The following is a 22,994-nucleotide window of genomic DNA, read 5'->3' as shown; positions in this document are numbered from 1 at the left end:
GGGACATTGCCTGGCTGTGCTGGGAATCGGGCAGATTAACTATAAGAGACTCACGCAAGGGGATTTAGACTCAACTCAAAGACTTTAATGTACGTTATGCTCCTGGAAAAACAACTCCAAGGAAACAAGTGGAACCAAAAGTCTTAACCAGCAGGGACTCTCATTCAGAAACCTGGTGTGAGCTGCAGCCTTGGGAGAGCAGCTCAGGGACGCTGGTCACAGCACAACAGTGTGAGGTCAGGTCATGCAGGGCCTGTGTGCCTGATGGGTGTGCCCTCAGGACTCCCAGACACCGGAGCATCCCCACTCCTGTGGCTGATGGCACTACAGCAGGACTGGGAAGATCTAGACTGACCAGGTCACTTCTGAAGCTTTGAATAAAGGTGCACAACTTCAACAGGGCCAAAGAGAAGCCAGCTTAGAGCAAGAACCTTCTCTCTGTTGTTGAATCTCCAGGTCATCAGAAACAGTCACAGTTGACTGTGGTGAGGAATGGGGCACGGGAGAGTTGCCAAGTCCCACTTCTAAGTCTGACGCCTAAGAATGGAGCAGATGGGAGGGGTAGGGCCCCGGCAAGGCCTCTGAGGTCGATCTTGAAAGACTATCCACTGGGACCCCTGGACAGGAGAAAGAGGCTTAGATGGAGAAAACAAAAGCTGACTGCTCATCAGAATCAACCCAACTGTCTTCTCCAAAACCCTTCCAAATCTGGGGCTCCAGAGGGGTCACACGCCATGTTTTCTGTAATATGTATTCCCATTTAACAAAGACAGGCAGAAATTCTGGCTCATCTCTCTGTTACCCTCCGCTGACCTTTTAAAAAGTCATCAACTGACATCTCAGACTCCCGGGCAGTCCAGGGTTTCCTGTTTTCTAATGCTTCTATGGAATAAACAATCAGTTCTCTTGGGCTCTGGCTCAATTTCTTCTCTTTTGGAAGGAAGCAGGCTGCTGCCAAGGCAGGTCTTTTGGAATTCAGTTAGGTCAGCACCAAGACCGGGCTGACAGGGAATCACAAATATGCCTTTACGACAGGATATAGCCCCTCTGGCACTGAAGGAACTTATTTATTGGTGAAAGAGGGAATTCTGGCTCCATTTCTGCAGAACTTGGTGGGGCTAGTGCCCCAACAGGTTCCAGTAGGAAGGAGGAACGGAGAAGCCAGGACTGCAGCCATGAGGGAAGGGGCCTCCCCGGGGCGAGAGCATTCCTGGTTAGCCGGTCCCCACACCCTCCGGGAGCTCCACCACCACCGGGGCGCAGTCCTCAGGCTCTGCTGCAAAGTCCCATCGAAACTTCTTGGTCAGGTGAGCTTGGAACTTTTCAGCTTTCTGCCTCAGGGTGGCATCCACAGCCACACTGCAGGCGGAGGAAAAGAAAACCTATGGAGAACAGAGGATAAGTCACTCTTGAGAACACAGAGGGGCTGAAGAGAGCTGTGGAAATTTCCTCAGGGTGTTCAGCTCTCTGGGGCGTGTGGATCAGCTGCTGCTGGCAAAGGCCCAGGACACCTGCTGTGCTCCCCCCAACCAAGAAAGAAGGTCCAAGCCCAGCTGAGAAGCTGGGGCAGGACCAGAATGGAAAATTACTATCTTGAGCAGAGATGCCCCACTGACAGTAAGGCCAGTGGGGCCATCACCCTGGGCCTACCCTCTGGGGAGATCTACTGGGCACCTGGGCAATAACTCAAAGTGAGAGGTAGTTAGCTATACCAGTTGGGGCTAAGAAAGGCTGGGGGGCTTCTAAATCCCTGGATTCCATAAAGTCCCAGGCCCTAACCCACTGAGGGTGAACTGTTGCGCTAATCTAAATGAGCCACAGGCTGCTGATTTGAGGTTTCTATTCCCTTTAAAAGTTGTCTCTGATTTTTGTAAATTGTGGTAATATATACATAATATAATATCTACCATTTTAACCATTTAAAAGATTATCATTTAAAAACTGCACTAAAGGGAGTTCCTGTCATTGGCTCAGTGGTTAATGAATCTGACTAGGAACCACGAGGTTGCAGGTTCAATCCCTGGCCTCGCTCAGTAGGTAAGGATCTGGCATTTTGGTGAGCTGTGGTGTAAGTCGCAGACACGGCTCGAATCCTGCATTGCTGTGGTGTAGGCTGGCAGCTACAGATCCGATTAGACCCCTAGCCTGTGAACCTCCATATGCCGTGGGTGTGGTCCTAGAAAAGACAAAAAGACAAAAATAAATAAGTAAATAAATAAATAAAAACTGCACTAAATGTATATAAAATCTACCATTTTAACCACAGTAAAAGCCTGTGGCATTAAGTATATTTACATTGCTATGCAACCATCACCACCAACCACCTCTAGAACTTTTTCATCCTCCCTAACTGAAACTTTATACCCAGTAACTCCCCATTCCCGCTCCTCAGCCCCTAGTAACCACCATTCTACTTTCTGTCTCCAGGACTTTGACTACTCTAAGTACCTCCTATGAATGGAACCCTATAATACCTGCCCTTTTGTGCCTGGCTTATTTCACTTAGCATAACGTCCTCATTTCACTTATGCAGCAGGTGCCAACATTTCCTTTCCTCCGAAGACTGACAGTCCACTGTACGCATACACCGCATTCTGTTTTCCACTCTGATCTGTCAATGGCCACTTGGGTTATTCTGCCTTCTCGCTCTTATAAGTAATGCTACTACGAATGTGGGTGTAAAAATATCTCTTACAGAGAGATATTTTAGAGTCCCTGCTTTCGGTTCTTTAGGGTATATACCCAGAAGCAGAGTTTTGGGATGATAAGCTAATTCTGTTTAATGTTCTGAGGAACCGCCATACTCTCTTCCCACAATGGCTGTGCCATTTTACATTCCCATCAGAATGGAACAAGGGTTCCAACTTCTCCACATTCTCTCCAACATCTGTTATTTTCTGTTTTTGTTTGTTTGTTTACAATAGCTAGCCAGATGGGTGTGAAGTGGTGTCTTACTGTGGTTTGATTTGCATTTCTCTAATGATTAGTAAGGCTGAATGTTTTTTTCACCTATTTATTGGCTGTTTGTATATCTTCCTTGGAGAAAAGTCTACTCAAGTCCTTTGCCCATTTTTGATCAGGTTGTTTTTTTTGTTGTTGAGTCATCAAAGTTCTTTACATATTCTGGATAGTAATCCCTTGCTTTGATTCTTTTAAATTCAGTTTCGTCCAATAAGAACATGGGCAGGGTGAATAGTGATTTTCTCTACATCTAAAACTCCATTCTGGATTGTCTGGGATCCCAACCCCTTCTAAGAATGACAGCAAACCCATTACTGCTTCTCACACTATTTTACTGTTTTCAAAGAAGTTTTAGAGTATCCCACTGGAGCCTCACAAGGCCCTGGGGACACACACTAGGATGCCTATTTTACAGAAATGGAGGCTGAGAGGAGTTAAATGGCAGGGTCTAAACTACCAGAAAGGAAGGAGTCATTTTTCCCACGGGCTCTCTGCATGACCACCCCAAACACAGGGGCGTGAGGGTGAAAGCAGCTCTTCAATGCGCATCACCCTCATGCCACAGCTGGCCCGCAGAGCACCACAGGAAGAATCTGGGCTCCAGGGGCCTTGACCTGACAAAGGCAACAGGTACATTCTGCAGCTGATTCCAGGGACAACCCCCTCCCCATCCACCGTTTCTCCACTGTCTTTCTGTTAGCAGGAGGAGTGAGGCTCATTGCTCAGAGCCACTTTGTTGGGGTGATAGTATGGACAGAAGTGACAGGGATGGGGTGTGGAAGGAGAAGCTGGCAGAGGGTGGGGTTTTATAGAATTTGGTTTCATTACTTGGGAATTGACTAAATATAGGAGCAGGAAGCATAGCCACGACAAAATGCCAGGTCAATAACTAATTAGAAGGGCTGTGCAAGCTTGGTGGCCAGAGGACAGTGGGGAAGCTGGTGGCATGTCCGTAGGCAGGTAATGGAGGTTGCTCTGGAGCGCAGAATGTGAAGCCAGAAGGGCCTGATCTGGGAAGCAGAAAAGCCTTGTTTCAAACAGCATTAGCTCTGGAGGCCCTGCACACCCATGGGTCTATCCCTAGAGGTCCTAGGGAGCCTGCTGGCTGAACTAGCAAAAGCTTTCTCCTGTTTCGCCTCTTTACATGGTAAACTGCACTACTCTCTATATTGCCCTCCCTCTCCAGCCACGAAGAGCAGCTGCCCAAACACGCTCTATTGGCTCTTCTATGCCTCTACGCACACATGCTTTTCCCTCTGCTTATAACAACCTTCCACCTCTGCTTTCTCCTCCTTCATCTACCAACTTTTACTAGTGACTCAGGGTCAGCTCAGATGCCACCTCCTTCGGGATGTTCTCCCAGACCAAGGATGGAACAGGTGCCCCTCTGGACTGCCCTGATGCCCTGGGTTACCTGGAACAAAGCCTCACTCTCAGTCAGTAACACTGCTTTAACTGTTAAGCTCTCCCAAGGGATAACAAGCAACCCCAAAGCAGTGACTCCTTTTCAGACCTACATCCCCTCTCCTGGCACAGTCTGATGTATAAAGAGGAACCATTAGATGTTTAATGAACAGGAGAATAAAGATAAAAGGTTCTCAGAAAATCCATTTCTGGTTCCCTTTTACACAGTGCCTGCATCAAATGATTGCTTGATAATTACGTGATTGCTAGAGAGAATAAAGGACTCATCCTGGGGAGGAGGTGGCTTATTTACCAGGCCCCTGAATGCCACTGGCTCACAAGCCATCTCCTTGTGACACGCCTCTTATAAAAACTTAAGCTGAGGAGTTCCCGTCGTGGCGCAGGGGAAACGAATCCGACCCGACTAGGAACCATGAGGTTGTGGGTTCGATCCCTGACCTCAATTATGGGTTGAGGATCCGGCATTGCTGTGAGCTGTGGTGTAGGTAGCTGACGTGGCTTGGATCTGGCGTTGCTGTGGCTGTGGTGTAGGCCGGTGGCTACAGTTCCAATTAGACCCTTAGCATGGGAACCTCCATATGCCATGGGTGTGGCTCTAAAAGGACAAAAAGAAGAAGAAGAAGAAAAAAAAAAAAAAACCTCAAGCTGAAAAGAACTGCTCTAACCTCTGCTCCCCAGTACTGGCTTGAGCTTCCCTATGGCATTTCTCACATTCTGCTCACATCACAGTGATCTATGCGCCTTCAGAGTAGGGATCGCTTCCTAATTATCAATGTGACCCCCAGAGTTAGGGCCCACAGAATGCTCATTGAATAGATATGAATGAGGTGGAAGGATCATCCTGTATTTGGCAATGGCCAACAATGACAGACTGGAACAGGCTGGGCTCGTACTCATCGTTCATCCTCCTCACCCACCTCTCCAATACTGCCTGGGGGTTACATCAACTACAGGCAGGTATAACAGGAGCCTCAGCCTGAAAAACTAGGCTTCTAACCTGAAAAAAGCTATGTCCTTTTTAAAGAACTTGTCAATCTCATATTTACCACAAACCTGGAGGTAGGAGGACAGGATATTACTATTCCCACTGTACAGATGAGGATGGTGATAAATGCTGAGCAAGTGATAAATGCCAAGCAAGCAGGGAAACAGAAATCCTGCTTCCCTACCAAGACCTTCTTTTAGTCTTGATACAGACCTAATGTATCCTTGATATTTTCAGCAATGCCCTGGGGGAAACCAAGGGGCTTGGAGACCAGATGCTTCTGGAATTGCCCCTTCTGCAGGCCTCCAGGACCCAGGGCACCACCTAGGTTAACCATTTTAAAAATCAACTTTATTGAGGATGGGATTAAGATGTCTGAATGGAAGGACTGGAGCTCAACTGCTCTCCTAAAAACAACAAAATTTACAACCAAATACTGAGCAATCTTCAACCAAATGGACCAGAAACTTTCAAAAAGATATCCTACTCCAGAAGACAAAGAGGAGGCCACATCAAGAGGAAGGAGGGGCGATTACACGACATAAGCAACCCCATACCTCCCAGGTGGGAAGCCCCACAGACTGGAAAGTAACTGGTTCACAGAGACTCACCTACAGGAGTGAGAGTTCTGAGCCCCACATCAAACTCCCACGTGTGCAGATCTGGCACTGGGAAAAAGGGCCCCCAGAGCATCTGGCATTGAAGGCCAGTGGGGCTTGTGCACAGGAGCTCCATGAGACTGGGGGAAATGGAGACCCCATTCTTAAAAGGCACACACAGACTTTCAGGTGCACTGGGTCCCAGGCAAAGCAAAGTCTCCATAGGAATCTGGGTCAGAACTGACTGCAGTTCTTGGAGGACCTCCTGGGAAAACAGGGGTGAATGTGGCTTGTTGTGGGGGAAGGACATTGGAAGCAAAGCTGTTGGGAATACTCATCAGTGTGCCTTTCTCTGGAGGTGGTCATTTTGGGAAAATCTGGCCCCACCCATCAGCACTGAGAAGCCCCAGGCCAAACAACAATCCTGGTGGGATCACAGCCCTGCCCCTCAGTAAACAGGCTGCTTAAAGACACGCCACACACACAGCCCTCTAATCTCACCCAGAGACAAAGCCCCACCCACCAGAGGGATAGGAATCAGCTCCACCTACCAGTGGGCAGGCACAAGTCCCTCCCATCAGGAAGCCTACAGGAAGGCTACAGCAAGCCCTGGTACCAACTTCAGCCACAAGGGGGGCAGACACCAGAAGTAAGAGAGGCTACAACTCTATTATCTGCAAAAAGGTCACCACACCAAAAACCTATAAAAATGAAAAGACAGAGAACTATAACTCAGATAAGGAAGAAAGAAAAAAATCCCAGAAAAACAGTTAAGTGATCAGGAGAGTCTCAGCCTCCAGGAAAAAGACTTTAGACTCTTGATGCTGAAGATGATGCAAGACATTGGAAATAAACTGGAGGCAAAGATGGATAATTTACAGGAAACACAGAGCAAAGAGATACAAGATATAAAACTTAAGCAAGAAGAGATGCAAAATAAGTGAAATAAAAAATCCATTAGAAGCAGCCAACAGCAGAACACAGGAGGCAGAAGAACGAATAAGTGAGGTGGAGGACAGATTAGTGGAAGTCACAGATACGGAACAAAAAAGAGAAAAAAGATTGAAAACAAATGAAGAGCGTCTCAGAGAACTCTGGGACAACGTTAAACGCACCAACATCTGTATTACAGGGGTGCCAGAAGAAGAAGAGAGAGAGAAAGGGACAGAAAAAATATTCGAAGAGATAATAGCCTAAAACTTCTCTAACATGGGAAAGGAACCACTTACTCAAGTCCAGGAAGCACAACGAGTACCATATAAAATAACCCAAGGAGGAATACCCTGAGACACATATTAAACTGACCAAAATTAAAGACAAAGAGAAAATCTTGAAAGCAGCTAGGGAAAAGAAATAAGTAACATACAAGGGAACCCTGACAAGGTTATCGGCAGATCTTTCAGCAGAAACTCTGCAGGCCAGAAGGGAGTGGCATGATATACTTAACGTGATGAAAGGAAAAAAATCAACTTTATTGAGGTAAAATTTGCATACAACTAAAGTCATACATTTTAAGTATTCAATTCGTTTTGATAAATGTATACATCCATTAACCACTATATGATATAATCAATAGACATGTTTATAATTTTTTCTTTTGGTATCCAATTCTATGAGCTTGAAGGCCCATATATTATCATAATCAGGATACTGAACAATTCCGTCACTCAAACAAATTCCTTTACGCTGTCCCTTAGCGAGCAAACCCCCCCCCTTGTCCCCAGCTCCTGCCAGCCACTGATTTATTTTTATCCCTTGAGTTTACAAACTTGATATTTTAAAAACTCAACAATTCAGAAGAAGGGATGTTTAGATAGTATCTCATTTTCAAACAACAATTTACTTTGATTCTCCTGTTTTTAAATTAATTTTATGGGAGTTCCCGTCGTGGCGCAGTGGTTAACGAATCCGACTAGGGACCATGAGGTTGCGGGTTCGGTCCCTGCCCTTGCTCAGTGGGTTGACGATCCAGCGTTGCCATGAGCTGTGGTGTAGGTCACAGACGTGGCTCGGATCCCTCGTTGCTGTGGGTCTGGCGTAGGCCGGTGGCTACAGCTCCGATTCGACCCCTAGCCTGGGAACCTCCATGTGCCGCGGGAGCGGCCCAAGAAATAGCAAAAAGACAAAAAAAAAAAAAAATTAATTTTATGAAAATTTAGTAATAATCTGGTTGTTTTATATACTAATGTGAAATCAAGTAAACTTAAAAATCGCTGAGAAATGAATCATCTTAATATCAGAAGATTAATCCTGGATATTTTTTAAAAACTTCTGGAATAGGATAATAACAGTTCACAAACATTTGCATTTATCCAAAACTAAAAGCACACCCATTGGGCATTCTTCTTCAAATGTTAAAAAAGGTACTGGAGTTCCCGTCGTGGTGCAGCAGTTAACGAATCCGACTAGGAACCATGAGGTTGCGGGTTTGATCCCTGGCCTTGCTCAGTGGGTTAAGGAAACGGCGTTGCCGTGAGCTGTGGTGTGGGTTGCAGACGTGGCTTGGATCCCACGTTGCTGTGGCTCTGGCGTAGGCCGGTGGCTACAGCTCCGATTAGACCCCTAGCCTGGGAATCTCCATATGCCACGGGAGCAGCTCCAGAAAAGGCAAAAAGACAAAAAAAAAAAAAAGGTATTAATACTTTCATCATTAAGATATTGTAAACTGTAAATTACTTTAGTCAGAAATATGAAAGCTTTCCTTTAAACCCAAGTTAAATCAACTGAGTTCAGTCAGGTCACCTTGAGAAATCCAAACTACCAGGTAGGTAGTTGAGTCACCGCTTATCCTATTTTTCGGCTTGATTGAAAAAATAAAATGTCCTAATTTTTTCAATTCCTAAATGATTATTCAACTTAGAATGAAACTAACCAGAGGTAGTACATTTTACTTCCACTTGCAGAAGAAAGTCTTGTTAAAAGCAGGACTATCATTTCACAATGATCACCAGGAAGGAGAAAAGCAGTAGGAGTCATGTCTTCTGAGGTCAGTTTAAAGAATTTGAAATGCTTCATGTGGGGCTCTCATCATATACTAGAGCCCACCACAGTGGGCTTTAGAATCAGAGTTCATCCACCAGCTCTGGAAATCTTGGGCAAAATCACATGACCCTCCTGTTCTTCATCTGTAAAATGGGATTACATACTTAACTCCTAGCATTGTTGTAAGGGCTAAATGAAGTAACTGCAGACTAAGTGTGCTGAAGTGATAGCTGATGGCAAGAGGTGTAGGAGTAGGTAGGTGAAATTTATCATAGCTGGTGTTACGATAAAAATCCAGGCATACGTAGTTTTATTATACCTCACAGATATTGTGTTATTTACAAATTGAAGGTCCGTGGCATCCCGGCACTGGGCAGTTCTGTTAGCGCCATTTTTCCAATAGCATTTGTTTACTTTATATCTCTGTCCCATTCTGGTAATTCTCGCAATATTTCAAACTCTCCACCACTAAAAAGATTACAACTCACTGAAGGCTCAGATGATGGTTAGCATTTTTTAGCAATAACGTATTATTTTTAGAAATAATGTTAATGCACCCTTCATAGTCTACAGTGTAACATAAACATGACTTTTACATGCACGGAGAAACCAAAAAATCTTGTGACTCACTTTTGGTGATAGTCGTTTTACGGTGGTGGTCTGAAACCAAACCTACAAGGTCTCTGAGGTCTGCCTATACTATAGACATCATTGTCAGAGCTAGTGTTTTCTCTTAAGAGTTAAAGGTGGACACTAGCATTTGGAATGCTAAATGCAAGAAACAAAGCTGGAAAGCCTATACAGCCTATTGTGACTAAAGGTATTTAAAAAAATAGGTTACATGACTATATGCCTCAATGCGATGCAATCAGCAATAAGAGTCCTTATTTTGGGAGTTCCCGTCGTGGTGGCTCAGTGGTTAACAAATCTGACTAGGAACCATGAGGTTGCAGGTTCAATCCCTGGCCTTGCTCAGTGGGTTGAGGATCTGGCATTGCCATGAGCTGTGATGCAGGTTGTAGACGCGGCTCGGATCCCACATTGCTGTGGCTCTGGTGTAGGCCAGCGGCTACAGCTCCGATTCGACCCCTAGCCTGGGAACTTCCATATGCCACAGGAGCGGCCCAAGAAATGGCAAAAAAAAAAAAAAAAAAAAAAAAAAAGTCCTTATTTTGCACATAACTCACTTTCTAACATACTATTAAATTCAGATTATCCTTTCATTGGTTTTCAACAAACTGCGATGACTCAAATTGCTCCAAATAAGAGAAAAAAAGTGGTATCTATTTTTGTAAAACAAATAACTTTTATTCAAGCTAAATCCATGGGATTTGTAAAAACCAGTGGCATCTATTCAAAAGGCCTCTAATGGCAGAGGGCATTACGTGGCTGATTTGATACAAGCTGATTTGGCTGTCCTTAAGTGCTCACACACACAAACACCAGTCCCTCTCCATGGGAAGTAGCCATTTAAACTCCGAGGTAAGAAAGCCAGTTCCACTTACTTGACTACCTGTGGGGAGAGCAGGCGGCTGGCTGAGGAAGGCTTTTATGGGCTGATTCATTCCCTCACAAACACCCGGAGTGAGTGCCTGTGGGCAGGGGGACTGGATCTCACTGCCAAGAAGGCATCAATGTAACTCTCCATCAAAAAAGAGAAAAGTTTTTAATATCCTTTCCACATTTTGCCCATCAAAAATCTGTGTCATCCTTCAAGCTCATGGTCAAATGGCCCCCTTCACAAAAAGCCATCCCTGACCCTCTGTCTCCTCAAATCTCAACCCCAGGCCGAATGAACCAAATCCCTCTCTGGGGCTCCTAATGCCCTTTGATCAGACTTCACTATTCACTCCTATCATATTAGGGTCATCTACTTACACTGCCACAGGAATCATGCACTCTGTCCATCTAAAAACACCCAGTAACACAACGTAAGATAAGTGCTAGGCCTCAACTAGATGGTGAAGATAACCAGATAAACAAAAAAATAGGCTTCTGGTGAAAGCTCATGGCTCAATGGGGAGTCAGGTAGAAAACATACACATTCTAGCAAGCACAACCTGTGCAACATAACAGTGACAAGTATAAAGTCAGCTGATAGTATGGAAAGAAGGGAGATCAGGGGTGGCCTCACAGAGAGGGGTGCCTAGAGGGCCTCTGGTAGGATGAACAAGTACATACCAGGCAGAGGGAAAATAGGGTCCAGTTAAGAAGGCCTGAAACATGGTTATAAAGTTCTAGTCATGTCAGATGAAAAACTTTTAGAGATCCACTCTGCATATAGTTAACCATACTGTACCATATACTTACAATTTGTTAAGAGGGTAAATCTCATGTTATGTATTTTTTACAATAAAAAAAAAAAAAAAAAGAAGGCACAAAACAGCATGGCATGTCTGGCGACTTGCAAGGAGACCACTGCCGCTGGAGTTGATGGGGGAAAACAGGGAAAGGAAAGAGAAGCCGGAGAACAGGTTAGGAGTCAGATCAGACTGGACCTTATGACCTCTGGTTGGGCCTTTAACTTTTTAGGCAATGAGGAGCACAGAGAAATAGGATCAGAGGTGCACTGTGATAGCAGTGTGGGGGACAGGTGGACTGATGGGGGTAAACATAGAAGTTGATAAATTCTGATGCAGTCTAGATAACAAAAGGGTTAGGGAAATGGCAGGCCTTCTAAAACACTTACTGCCATCTGGAGTTACCTGATTAAATTATGTTTACTTTCCTGCCAAAATATCAACTCCAAGTCAGGGACTGTTTCTCCTGTTCACAGCTATATTTCCCATCCTAGAATAGGGCCTTGTATACAGCAGGTGCTCATCAAATACCCGCTAAACCAATGAAGAGATGTTTCTGCACAAGCCCTTCAACTTCCAGAGTTTTATGTCAGCTGCCTGATCACAGGGACCCTTCCAACAGTGTGCTGGTTTTAAAAAGTGTCCTATACCTCTAAGAAACAGACTAACTCATATATGGATTCCTCGACACTTTCAGGAGAATGTTGTACATAAAGAGAGATGCTCAAAAAACACATTTTGATATATATATTTTTAAAGGCACACATTGTGGATTTTTCCAAATAATGATATCAAATTTTCTTGGTGAAAAGTCTAAAGACAGAATTCTTCTAACCATCAGCTTTGCACACTCCACCTGGACATCTAGCAATCCAGCTGGGCCCTTTCTGCTTCGCAAATCATTGCTGGCAACAAAGCCTGAGCAATTAGAGCTCAGCTGTTGGTTGTGCCAACAACGGCTGGGACAGCCGGTGATACAGTGTGGCCCTCGTGTGTTTGCATGACAGCATTAACGCACATCACATGGGAAGCACGTACTCCCATGGGCCACAGCCACTGCCAGAGGTGAGTCAGCAGGCATCAGCCTCCTACTGCTCTGCAGCCCATAACCCAGTAACTTTGGGGCAGATTTCCCCTACAGAGGAAGGATTAAGGGATTTAATTTCTGTTATACCAAGAATCAATAAAAGGGTAGTTTTATAACTCTTCTCAAGTAGAATACACCAGGCTCAAATCATCAGCCAGAATGACTCATTTCCATGGTTTATACAAGTCCTTCAACTTCCAGAGTTTTATGCCAGCTGCCTGATCACAGAGATTCTTTCTACAGTATGTTGGTTATGGAAAAGTGTTCTGAACCTCTGAGAAACGGGCCCCTGATGGTGTCTCTACTAATGTCAATCAAGAATATTTAGGGGGGAGTTCCCGTTGTGGCTCAGCGGTAACAAACCTGACTAGTATCCATGAGGATGTGAGTTTGACCCCTGGCCTCGCTCAGTGGGTTAAGGGTCTGGCATTGCTGTGAGCTGTGGTGTAGGTCGCAGATGTGGCTCGTATCCAACATTGCTGCAGCTTGGATTTGACCCCTAGCCCAAGAACTTCCATATGCCACAGGTGAAAAAAAAAAAAAAAAGAATCTTTTGGGGAAATCTACATTGCATTCAATATGCAGGGGGTAAGCACAGGCCTTAAACCTAGACTCACACCTGGGTACAAATCCTGCCTCTGCCACTAACTAGCTATGTGACCTTACATAAATGACCTTTTTGAGTCTCCGAGTCTCATCTCTGAAATGGGAATCATCCTCCCTGCCCTACAGTGCTCCAGAGAGAGTAAATGAGGGAATCCTTATAGAGAGATAAACATGTGCCTATTAAATGACAAAGGGCATTTACTGACTATTCATTTCTTCCTTTTTCATAGGTGGGAGTAGGAGGTTAGTCAATTGCCACCTTTTAGGGAGCAGGCTTTGTGGGGGTCTCACATGCATGGATAAGAAAGCAGTCATGGAACAGAAAGTATAGAAACTGACAGCTTGCAGCTTCTGCCTCTTCTATACTTGAGAAGTTACAAAATGTGAGTGACAGAGGCTGTCCCAAGAACATAAAGGAAGCTAATCTGTTTGCAAAGGGAGGAAATAGCACAGGATGAAGATTGTAAGTTGTTTGAAGCTTCTTCCCTAATTACCACTCATAATGAAAATTTAATTGCTAAGTTAAAAGCAAATTTCACTTTTTCTGTCAGAGAATCTCTGCAGAAACTGGCACATTTTGTTTGAACAGGAAATCAAAGTTACTTTAATGCTTAAATGAGATCTAAGGAGCTGCAGATGTTTCCTGGGGAATAACTAGCTTCAAAACTCTGTCCTACTAGATAGCAGCAACTTTCAGCTACAGGGAGGAAGAAAAACTGTTTTGAGCCAAGTAGCTCATGGGGTGGGGCTGATTCAAATGCCATGTACCCCAGTGCTAGGCATTCTGGGGGCAAAGCGAGGAGAAGGTTGTACAGAGAGGGCCTCTGGCATTAAGGAACTTACAGTCGGTCGATTAGGAGAGAGAGAGAACCAGTGAACAGCCTACGATTAGGAAAGTGAAATGAAGAAAACTTGGCTCAAGGAATAAGAGCAAGAAACGAAAAGGTAAGCCTGCGAGGGTACTTTCACACACCTTGGTCTTAATTCTGACCCACCTGGGCATCAGCCAAAAGCCTGCTCACCTGTAAGGTGCTGGTGAGGAAGTTGTCCTGGGAGACAATGTCCACAAAGAAGTCAGCGGGGATCTCACCGAGCTGGTGGTACAGGATGGAGATGAGGTTGATGTAGAGGGTGTGGTGCTTCACCATGGCCTCTTCTGACCGGCACAGAAGGTTCAGGAGCTGCTTCCAGTGCTCGAATGCCTCGTACACATTCCCCAGAAGGAAGCATACGAAGGCAAACTGGAGCTCACCTGAAAGGCGCAGAGAGGAGAAACGATCCTGAGCGAGGGGAGCACCAGCTGACTCCCACAGGCTGTTAGTTCCACTGGACCTCGGCAACGGGGGCTTTCTATCCTTGTCACTCCTCCAGAGCCTGGCATGGAGGAGCTTTACACCTAGCAGCTACTCAACAAAGCTTTGCTGAACTGCTACATCTCAAGCCATGACAAACCAAACTGATCCTGGATTTCTGTAAAATCAGACTGCAGGTGAAGGGCTACAGCATTGAAAAAGTCTACAAACTGTGTCCATAGATATTATGCCAAGTAGATCTCCAAACTAGCTTCCCATCTGAATTACCAGAACTTGTTAAAAAATAAAGCTGCCGAGGAGCTCCCACCGTGGCACAGTGGATTAAGAATCCAACTACAGGAATTCCCACCGTGGCTCAGTGGTTAACAAATCCGACTAGGAACCGTGAGATTTCGAGTTTGATCCCTGCCCTTGCTCAGTGGGTTAAGAATCTGGGCATTGCCCTGAACTGTGGCGTAGGTTGCAGACACGGCTCGGATCTGGCGTTGCTGTGGCTGTGGTATATAGGCCGGCGGCTACAGCTCCGATTATACCCCTAGCCTGGGAACCTCCATATGCCGCAGGAACCTCTAGGTGCAGCCCTAGAAAAGGCAAAAAGACAAAAAGACGACAAAAAAAAAAGAAAGAAAGAAAAGAAAAAAGAAAAAAGAATCCAACTACAGCAGCTCCAGTCACTGCAGAGGTATGGGTTGGATCCCTGGCCCTCTGTGGTGGGGTTAAAGGATCTGGTGTTGTCACAGCAGCAACATGGATCACAGCTGTGGCTTGGTTCAATCCTTGGACTGGGAACTTCTACATGCTGAGGGTGTAGCCATAAAAATAAAAAATAATAAAGCTGTCAAAGCCTCTCCGTGAGAGAACTTGTTGCGGACAGATAATAGGGCCTCAGTATCTGGAGCGCTAACAAGCTCCTCAGGTGATCCTGATGCAGATGGTCTACTGCAGGGTCAGGGAAACACTGCACCACTCCAGGTAATCCTCAGCCCAGCTCCAGGAGACCGTGAGGGAAGGTGGCATTTGTCTCATTTTATTCATGAGGTCAAATGACTTCCCCAAGGACACATATCTAATGCTCGGTAATTGAACAATGGAAAGATAAAACAAATTTCCTATGGGTGGAACAGTTATAGAGCCTCTCAGCACAGGAAAATTCATAAGCACTTTAAAATTATTTGGGAGTTCACATCATTGCTCAGTGGTTAACGAATCCAACTAGGAACCATGAGGTTGCGGTTCGGTCCCTGCCCTCGCTCAGGGGGTTAAGGATCCGGCATGGCTGTGAGCTGTGGTGTAGGTTGCAGACACAGCTTGGATGCCACGTTGCTGTGGCTGTGGTGTAGGTTGGCAGCTACAGCTCTGATTAGACCCCTAGCCTGAGAACCTCCATATGCTGCAAGTGTGGCCCTGGAAAAGACAAAAGGACAAAAAATAAATAAATAAAATAAAATGAAACAAAATAAAATAATTACTTGTTTAATAAATAATGATAAAATTATTCTTGTTTAATCATAGGGCTGTGTGATTTAATGTTTATTTAATGAGCAGCTTGTGGCTAAGAGCATGGGCTCTGGAGCCAAATGGGGTTCAAATCTCAGCTCCGCCACTTTGCAGCTACATGACTTTGGACAAGTTAATCTGTGCTTCAATTGCCTTATTTGGGGGCTGTAGGGAAGATTAATATTATATATTAATATTATATCCCTACAAATATAATATCCCTAACAAAGCAGCACTCAAGAAATCTTAATTATTATTCCCACATGCCCACCAGATGCCTGTCTCAAACAGTCTTGATAATCCAGAAGCCACTGTCCTTGGCCAAGAGCTGGGCCTCTGGCTGCCAAGATATACTGCTGCTGATCAGAGACGTTCTCTCTGGCTTCAAATTTAAGGAGGGCTTCTGTGGTATATCTACATGTGGGCCATAAAAAGAATAGATGTCCTCAACACCAAACACCTCTTTCAACACATGTGGTGTCTGATCTGTCTCCTCCAGAGACCTGGAGCTCTAACTAATTCCCTGTTTCCAGGCTTGTGGAACTAAGTTTGCTTTATGCAAATAGCTACCTGGTCTAGACATTTTGGACATCTGATCAGTATTTTCAAAATATAGTCAATTTTTCTTTGCATGATAGAGATTAATGATTTGCTTCTTCAGTTGGCTTTACCTTGTTAATTTGTGAAAATACAAGCTTATTCTCTAAATTTAGGGCACTTATTTCAATTCATACATTTCTGTCCTAGTCTAAAATTAAATTATGAGATCAGAAATAATTTCAAAGAGCTGTCATGAAGATACAGTGATCCCTGCAACAGACCTTTTCACAAGACCTTTTCTGAAGAACTGAAATGTTTAAGAGGTAGAAAGGAGAATTTTTGTTCTTTTTTTTTTTTTTTAAAGGACCCAACCCACCGCATATGGAAGTTCCCAGGCTAGGGGTCAAATCCGAGCTACAGCTGCCAGCCTATGCCACAGCAACAGCAACACGGGATCCAAGCTGTGTCTGCGATCTACACCACAGCTCATGGCAACATGAAATCCTTAACCCACTGAGTGAGGCCAGGGATCAAACCCGAAACCTCATAGTTACTAGTCAGATTTGTTTCTGCTGAGCCACTAAGGGAATTCCTGGATTTGTTCCTTTTTAAGCCAGAATTTCAAGTGTTACTTGTTAAATGAAAATAGACACACCCCTTAAAATGTCCCTTTCTATCAGCTGTGCCAAATTATATAAGAGGCCATATATTCAAAATTCTCACTGATCTTCCAACAGACAAATATGCATATACTTGACAACTTGTAAAAGAAAAAATATTAAGAGCTGTTAAAGATGTGACAAATGTTTGCTGTCACTAGTAATAGAAGAAATATAAATTTAAACAAGATGTCAATCTTCAACTATCCAGTTGGAAGAGGCCTTTGCTAAATTGCCATGTCAAATGCCCTCTCAAGGGTGATGGGCAAGAGCCTCTCCAGCTGGTAAGAACGCGTGACCTTCTCCTGGCAACATGCACACTCTGATCCAACAATCCCAACTCTAAATGAATGCAGGACACACAAGGATGCTCATGGGACAACGCCCATAATAGGGAAAATAGGAACAGCTTAAAGATCCATCAACAGGGGCTGGTTCAATAACTAAGGAACATAAGCAGCAGCCACTAAAGAGAAGTGACCATTTCAGTGACATGGAAAAATGTTTATATTAAAGCAGGTTATGAAATAATATACTGTAATCTTGTTTTTGTAAAAAAAAAATATAGACATATATACCTATAACTGAAGTTTTAAAGAGACTAAAAGGAAACAGAAATATATATATTAAAAAACTGAGAAATACATACAAATATATATCTAAAAGATGGAAAGTAAATACAACAAAGTGTAAAACAAGTGGTTATTTATAGGTGGTATGATTTGTAATTTAATTTTTGTTTTTCTTCTAGGATGAATATATGTTACGTTTTATAATAAGGGGGAAAAAACAAAACAAAAACTCTAACAATTAAAAAAAAAAAATTACTGCTCGGAGTTCCTGTCGTGGAGCAGCAGAAACGAATTTGACTAGGAACCATGAGGATACAGGTTCAATCCCTGGCCTTGCTCAGTGGGTTAAGGATCTGGTGTTGCCGTGAGCTGTGATGTAGGTCGCAGACACGGCTCAGACCCTGGGTTGCTATGGCTCTGGCGCAGGCCAGCAGCTATAGCTCCGATTGGACCCCTAGCCTGGGAACCTCCACATGCTGCAGGGTGCAGCCCTAAAAAAAAAAAAAAATCACTGCTCTGGCTGGAACCTAGAGAGTCAGGAGCAAACTGAGGGGCAGACGAGAGGTCCCTAGTAACCCAGCTAGGCCTGAGAACCAGGAGCCCTGGGCTCTAATATCACTACAACCATACCACTAAGTCAAATCCTTTCTCTCCATGGACTTCAATCTGTAAAACACAGTGGCAGGAAGGCTGGGCCACACCATCAGTTCCCAGAGGACTGTCTGCTTCAGCTTCACCTACAGTGCTCCTCTGTTAGGTAGACAGATAAATTGCTGGGACCTCACTCCAGATCTCTTCAATCAGTCTCCAGGGGGAAGGCCTGGGAATCTGTATATTCAACAAGTGTACTGGGCAAGACCTCCTCCTGGCCAGGTGTAGGAACCACTGGACTAGATAACACAAGATGTGTCCCCTGTTCTAAAGCCCCTCAGTACATACCCCTCCCCTGGCCCACTCTCAAAGAGCCTGTTCCTCCTCACCTAGCACATCCTGGGGGCTGTTGGGGAAGTGCTTGCTGAGCACAGTCTCCAGGGCATAGCTCAGGTCCATGCTGTGCCTGGTTATTTCTGCTGGCGTGGCACCTGCCGGGAACATCTGTGTGGGCAGCTCTGAGAAGCGGATCTCTGTGCCGGCTCTGGGCTTCATCTCAGGCAGCCGGGCCAGGCCCTCCTGGTAGCTTTTGCACTCAGTGCCGCAGCGGGGTAGATTCTGGCCCACCCGGTCCTTGGTGTGCTTCATGGACAGCACTGGCAGCACCTCCGAGAAGGCACAGATATGTCGACTCTCGGGCTGTAGCTTCTCCACTGTGGTCTCACTGATGAAGCTGGTGAGTGAGATCCACTTCTTGAGCGTGGCATATGGGTAGGGTCCCAGGAACTGGTCCAGTTCCTGGAGGTTGGCCCTCATGGCCTCCACCTCAGCTTCTGGGGCTGGGGACAGGTCTACCTCTTCCCGGACTGCATTCCAGCGCAGGACCATCAGCCCCCGCTGCTGGAGGCTGAGGAAGAAGCCCATTCGAGGGCCCATCTCCCTGGGATTGGCCTTGTCCACAGAGCTATAGTGAAGGAAGTGGATGCCTGGTGGGATCATCTTCACACCCCGGAACTTGGGCCCCACCTCCCAGGAGTTGTAGTCAATGCCAAACTCCGTCCCCTTGGGCATATTCAGGATGACCACAGTGGCCCCTTCAAAGAAGAGGCGCTTGGCAAGCTCAGGATCCATCTGCATGGTAGCCATGGAACCAGTGGTAGGTGACCAGAAAGAAAACTTCTCTAGTCTTCCAGAAGAGCTGAAAAAGAAAAAAGTCAGAGTTAACCAGAACCTGGGGAGGATGCTCCACTTGCTGAGCATTCTCTATGTGCCAGATATTGAATTAGACCCCTGACATAATTTTTGCCCTTAATCTTCAACACAACCCTGTACCATTTTACAGATGAAGAAAATGAGACTCAAAGAGAAGAAGGTTTTTGTGTCTTGGTTTAAGGAGCAAGAACACTCACTTCGAACACCCACTTCACAGCTAGAAAGACATGTTACAGAAAGTGTCGTGCTCACAAAAGGACCCAGTTAGAATCTGGGTACCCTGCCCTCCAGGCCAATGTTCTTTCCACTATTCACTCTGGATCTACTCTCAGATCTCCTTCTCATACAGAAGATGAAGTCAGAGAAGGCCTGAATGGTCCATTCTTATAACTCTGCCTAAACTGTCTTAAACTAGAACCCTGTCTAAAACCTGTTGTTGGAAAGTCCCCAGAAGAGTTGAGATCTACTCACTCAGTTTTCTATAAGCCCCAAGGAAAGCCCAGAAATGGACAGAAGGTGGAAAATGAGTGCTTAGTAACTAAAATTCACAAATGTTTTGGGTACTGGAGAAGTTTTCAACCACAACCACAACCCCCTTCTCCTCTTACTTATAAAAACCTAAAGTCCAGGGAGTGAACTATAGTGAAAGTGAAGTGAAACAACTTCCCAAAGGGTCCAGTCAGTGGCAGCTCTGGACCACTCACCCAAAATGGATTCAGGTAGCCTGACTGGCCTCAAATCACTATTTAGAAGAGAAAGACCTGAGAACATTTATGTTATCTACCTCTGAACTACCCATGAAGACACAGTGATAAAACTTCTGTAAGCAGACACTACCTTTATAAGAATTGTTCCAACATGAACTAATCTAAACAGAACATTATCTAACCTTCTAGTCCCAAGACACCTACCTATTCAATTCAATAAATAATCCTGGAGCGGCTGCACTGTGCCAGGATCTTCGCCGAGCACCAACAGAAGCTTTTGCAAAATAAGTAAAAAGTTACTGCCATCTAGAAACTTCCAACCTAGCCAGACATATAAACAAGACCCTAAAACTTCACAAAGAGAAGAATCAGCTGCCTGTTTAATTCTTTTTATTCATTTTAAACAAACAAAACAAAATAACTGTGAGGAAAAGAACCCTTTTCCAAAAATGTTAAGTGCAGGGGATTCCCTTTGTGGCACAGAAGAAAGGACTAGTATCCATGAGGATGTGGGTTCAATCCCTGGCCTTGCTCAGGCGGATCGAGGATCTGGCATTGCCATGAGTTGTGGTGTAGATCATAGACAGTGCTCATCCCTCATTGATGTTGCTGTGGCCTAGGCCGACAGCCGTAGCTCCGATTCAACCCCTAGCCTGGGAACTTCCATATGGCGCGGGTATAGCCCTAAAAAATCAAAAACAAAACAAAACAAAAAATGTTAAGGGCATATTTTATTGTCTTAATCCAAAAACCACTACGAATGACTCTCACTCTAAACTCACATTTTTTTTCAACTGCAAGTCATAATCCATTATTGGGTTAAGAAATCAATTTAGAGGATCTCAACAAGCATTAACTTTTTAAATAAAAGGGCAGAATTTTTAAAAATCAGAGTGCATTATAAGTTGTAAAGCTAAGTACTGTTTTCTGAAGCTTTGTGTATTTGTAATGGACTCTTGCTCACAACATAAAATGTATCTGTTACTGTAGGTCACAGTCAAGTTTCAAAGCCACTGCTCTGAATAATTTATCTTCATCTTCCTATTCCCAATATTGAATTCAGAAAGTATTTAGTAAATATTTGCTAAATAAACAGTTATTGGGAGTTCCCGTCGTGGCACAGTGGTTAATGAATCCGACTAGGAACCATAAGGTTGCGGGTTCGGTCCCTGCCCTTGCTCAGTGGGTTAACGATCCGGCGTTGCCGTGAGCTGTGGTGTAGGTCGCAGACGCGGCTCGGATCCCGCGTTGCTGTGGCTCTGGTGTAGGCCAGTGGCTACAGCTCCGATTGGACCCCTAGCCTGGGAATCTCCATATGGCGCAGGAGCGGCCCAAGAAATAGCAAAAAGACAAATAATAATAATAATAATAAACAGTTATTGCATTTAGAATAATTGCTCATCAATTAACTATCTTTGCTGGTGGCATCTGTGTGCTCCTCCTTGAAAACAACACTCCTTTTCATTCTATTTTCATAACTGTAGTTCTCTTCACTATGTCTTCTGCAGCTGGCACATGGCCTGGCACTAAGTAAAGGCCCTGGAATGCAGAAAGTCACATCCATCCACTTCTACCACCTCCTTACTCTAAGCTACCATATGGCTTGTCCAAAGAGTGACTGCTCCTCCAATCCCTTCTCCAACAGCAGAAGTGACCTTCTCAAAGAGCCAATCTAAGCATGTCACCGCCCACATTTAACATTCTCTGATAAGCTCCCCATGTGGCTCCTGGCAAACCAAAACTCTTACCATAAACCTTCAAGGCCTGCGTGGCATGGTCCCTGGCAACTCCTCTTCAGTCTGGCCCCTTTCAGTCCTTCAAACAGGAGGCTTCCGAGGATAGAAAACTCTTCCCTTCCCTCTTTCTCAAATCACCTTTCTCAGTCACCTTCTCAGCAAAGTTTCCCTAACCTGGGGCTAGGTCAGGTCTCCTATGACACACTCTCATGGTGCCCTGTCCTTTCACTTATCAGAGCAGCAATTCTGCAAATGTTAATAAAGGGCTGTCACCTCCAGGAGACTTAAGTTTTTTTGTTATGTCTAGCACTTACTAGACGCTTGGTAAACATTTACTTAATAAAAGCATGATATGCTTTTTGTAGAGGAGAAACAAAGGCTTGGTTTGGAAAAAAGATCTTATCCGAAGTTACAGAGAGTAGGACAGGACCAAGTCAAGCAGAGCCAAGGCTTCCAGGCCCCCCAAGTCCTAAGGTTAGGAAAAAAGCAAGTTACCCTGGGTACCCAAGGAAGTCCGGGCGACGGTTTATCTAGCGCCGGTTCCTCAGGGAGCAAGGCCCGCAGAGACAGTTGGGACTCACCACCGGCCCACAGACAGGAACGCCGCAGACCCGGCTGGGTGCCCTAGCTCAGGGCCCTCCCCGATCCCGAGTCGGGAAGAGAAGCGGCCCAGCCACACACAACGAAAGCAGAGCAGTTGAAAGACGACATGAGGCCGCACTCACAGACTCGGACCTTGCCCCCGGCTCAGAAACCACGGAAGCCACCGGAAGTTCTTCCGCTTTAGCGCCGGATGGGAGCAACGCGGAAAGGAGCCGGGCGGATCCCTCGGTCGCGGGAGGAATGGCCCGTGGCTGCCGGTTCCGCCTTATCAAACGTTGCCTTTCGCTACTTTTAGTTACTGGTTTTGGCTCCTGAACTGTGGATAATAACATTCATCAAACGATGCATTTTATATCCCGCTCCAGAAACACTTCCACCAGACATGGTTTTTCGTTCTCAATCAGTCAAGGTCTCTGAATTTGGGGTCAAGGTCATGGCTACCCAGTAGCCACTCAGAGCTCAGTCATGGTCCTGGTCAGCCAATCTCTATGCAAGTGACAGTGTCACTGCTGGCCGGTTATCACGGTCCCAGCTTCCAGCCATACTCAGCTGTAGGGGAGAACTTCTGAAACCCAGCCCAGAGAGAACCAGTCTCACAGTAGTCACTACATTGGTCCCT

General features: G+C 45.2%; 1 protein-coding gene across 6 annotated transcripts; it reads right to left on the bottom strand.

Moving 5' to 3' along the window:
• AAR2 (AAR2 splicing factor homolog) lies at nucleotides 64–22,577 on the bottom strand. 6 transcript variants are annotated; one of them, XM_001926938.7, is made up of 4 exons: nucleotides 22,268–22,560; nucleotides 18,507–19,315; nucleotides 13,968–14,197; nucleotides 64–1,382 (listed from the first exon to the last, which is right to left on the bottom strand). In XM_001926938.7, the coding sequence occupies exons 2-4, from the start codon at nucleotides 19,261–19,263 to the stop codon at nucleotides 1,215–1,217; spliced, it is 1,155 nt and encodes a 384-aa protein (XP_001926973.3). In that variant the 5' UTR covers nucleotides 19,264–19,315; nucleotides 22,268–22,560; the 3' UTR covers nucleotides 64–1,214. The 6 variants fall into 6 exon arrangements, with proteins under 6 accessions (XP_001926973.3, XP_013840796.1, XP_005672965.1 ...); XM_013985342.2 differs by having other exon boundaries at nucleotides 276–1,382; nucleotides 22,498–22,577; XM_005672908.3 differs by having other exon boundaries at nucleotides 276–1,382; nucleotides 22,354–22,563.

The sequence above is a fragment of the Sus scrofa genome, chromosome 17 (genome assembly GCF_000003025.6).
Source record: "Sus scrofa isolate TJ Tabasco breed Duroc chromosome 17, Sscrofa11.1, whole genome shotgun sequence".
NCBI classification, from domain to species: domain Eukaryota; kingdom Metazoa; phylum Chordata; class Mammalia; order Artiodactyla; family Suidae; genus Sus; species Sus scrofa.
Note: the sequence above shows the minus strand (reverse complement) of the source record. Positions and strands in the feature narration are given on the sequence as shown.

Coding starts and splice junctions, on each gene's coding strand:
- AAR2 (XM_013985342.2), bottom strand. CDS start 19,263: ATGGCTACCATGCAGATGGATCCTGAGCTTGCCAAGCGCCTCTTCTTT. Junction 14,198..18,506: donor CAGCCCCCAGGATGTGCTAG/GTGAGGAGGAAC, acceptor TGCGCCTTTCAG/GTGAGCTCCAGTTTGCCTTC. Junction 1,383..13,967: donor TCCTCACCAGCACCTTACAG/GTGAGCAGGCTT, acceptor TGTTCTCCATAG/GTTTTCTTTTCCTCCGCCTG.